The following is a 2,520-nucleotide window of genomic DNA, read 5'->3' on the forward strand; positions in this document are numbered from 1 at the left end:
TCGAACAAAGTCCACAAAAAAAAAAAAAATTAAAAAAAAATTTTTTTTTTTTAATTACAAAGATATACATACAATAAAATAAACAAAACAAAAAAAAACAATATAAAATTATTTTATTTTTTTTTTTTTAACTAGAGTTAATGCATGACTAGTAAACTAACTTAATATACCATAAAAATTTAATAACATCTTTAACCAATATTCTAAAAATATTGATAATTAAAGAAATTTCAAATGAAATCTCATTTAGTTTTACTTCATTATTTTTCAGTAATAATATTTAAATTAGATAAAAAAAAAAAAAAGGCTTTTTATGAAGTATTTTTTTTTAATTTTTTATAGATTATAATAGTAATAAGTATTTACTTTTATGGATTTGATCGAATTTACAAAAATAAGTAGTGAATTTAATTTTTATGAAAAATTTTTTTTGTGCTTATAATAAATATTATAATAATTCCTTTTTATATTTTATTAGATTTAAACTTAAATTTATGAGGTATAAGAAAATACAATGGATAAGAAATTTAGAAGAATCTAGCGTCGAGGCGAAGGAACTTGAAGATAATTCAGATAGTAAATTAGTATTGGAAAAGGAACTACTGATTGGAAAGAATTTTGATAAATCAAAAATTTCATTTTTAGATTTAATAAATGTACTACTTCAAGATTATGATGAAAGCTTGGAAAGAAAGAAAAATTATCTTAGTGATATGTATAATACCTTGATCAGTTCCAACAGTGAATTGTCTGGTTTTTTAGGTTTACTTTCTGATTCCAAAAGTCATATAGATCAGATATTTAAGGATCCAAATTCTTTTGGTGAATTAGAATCAGAATTACGTAAATTAGGTGATGCAAATGTGACTCTACATATTGATGAGAATGATTCATGTTTATTAATTGATGGGAAAGATGGGGGTGAGTATTTAAAACAGTTAAATTTTAATAAAGATATTACTTTAAAAATAGAAAATTCTTTCGGTTATTTTAATAAATTAAGTGAAAAGAATGATATACTTCTCCCTAAACTTGATAGTGTCTGGAATTGTCAACTGCATACTAGGATATATTTAAGGAAATTTATGGACACATTCCCTTTAAAATATTCGTATGTATACGGGAAAACGATAAGAAGTTTTGGAGATTCTTTTACTGAATGTTTTATTGTGATGAATAATTTTTTATTTCAATTTCGTGATCATTTATGTAAGGATCAAAAATGGGATAATTTAGAATTTTTTAATCGTTTATTTAGTAAGCGTAAGGAAAAAAATGTAAAATTTTCTAAAAAGATAGATATTACATATTTGAGTTCTTTAGTTAGTAAATTTAATGAAACATTAGATAAATTAATGGAGGAAAAAATTAATAAATTATTTATGAGAATAAATGTTGAACCAAATGATGAAATAAAATGGATGATAGCTTTTATTGTATACGTACTTGAAACAGATAGTTCTAAAAATGAATCTATATTAGAAGATGTGGAAAGTTGGTACAAGGGAGAATTTAAGAGTCCAATTTTGGATAATATACGTAAATCATTTTTACAAGAAAAAGATGATATAAAAAAATCTTTAGATTCATTTAATGAATATGTACAAGCTAAATATAATATTAATGTAAATAGTGAAAGCATTAGATCAGCGGTAAAACGTCTTCGTAATATACCTTATGAAGAAATAATTAAAGAAGTATTTTGTGCCATTGCATATTCATTATTGTGTAAGAAACAACTAAATGAGTATTTGAAATTTATAGAATTATTTAAATCAAAAAAAAAAAAATTTGTATCCTTTAGACCTGGAAATTTAATGGAAAAATTTTTGAATATTTATGAAAAAAGTCGTTTTTTTAATAATCTGTATATTAGCGATATTGGTATAAATCGACTATCAAGAGAATTGTGGAAAAATGCAAAAAAGTTCAGCGTCTTTAAACGTTTGGTACATTTATTAAATAAAGAATTAATTAAGTTAGAAAGTACAAACTTTAGTTCTGGAAAAGAATTAGTAAACAAAAATGTAATTTTATTTTTACTTTATAGTATTAAAAAATGCGAAGATATATATGAAAAATATAATTTGTATAAAATATCTTTAAAGACTGACCAGTAAATGATATTATTGAGATATTTTAAATAACATTAGGAATGAAAAATTAATAAATATGTATTGTTTGTACATATAATGTATTAGAAAAATAAAAAACGTTATTAATTTTTCTGTTTGAAATTTTGATTTATTAATTGCCTGTTTAATGACTTTTCTAGAGTATGAGTTAATAAAGGATGTTATTAATTTTTTATGGTGCATAAAGTTAGTTTATATGTTAGGAAAATATAAGTCAATCATATATTGACGCTATGTAAAAAAAATTTTATAGTTATATTTTTTTTTTTTAATTTTTATATATCTTTGTAATTAATTTTTGTTTATTTTTTTTTTATTTTAATTTTTATATATCTGATTTATTAATTGTCCATTTAATGATTTTTCTAAGGTATTGATTTATTAA

At 21.1% G+C, this 2,520-nt stretch overlaps 1 protein-coding gene across 1 annotated transcript; it reads left to right on the forward strand.

Annotated features, from left to right (window-relative positions):
• Window positions 1-234: 234 nt before the first annotated feature.
• On the forward strand, window positions 235-2,120 carry PRELSG_0004300 (fam-f protein; the record flags this gene model as incomplete). The annotated part of the gene is made up of 3 exons (XM_028676423.1): window positions 235-270; window positions 343-398; window positions 479-2,120. 3 exons carry the CDS (start codon window positions 235-237, stop codon window positions 2,118-2,120), a joined length of 1,734 nt encoding a protein of 577 aa, XP_028531230.1.
• Between the last annotated feature and the right edge of the window lie 400 nt (window positions 2,121-2,520).

The sequence above is a fragment of the Plasmodium relictum genome (assembly GCF_900005765.1).
Source record: "Plasmodium relictum strain SGS1 genome assembly, contig: PRELSG_00_v1_52, whole genome shotgun sequence".
Classification (NCBI taxonomy): domain Eukaryota; phylum Apicomplexa; class Aconoidasida; order Haemosporida; family Plasmodiidae; genus Plasmodium; species Plasmodium relictum.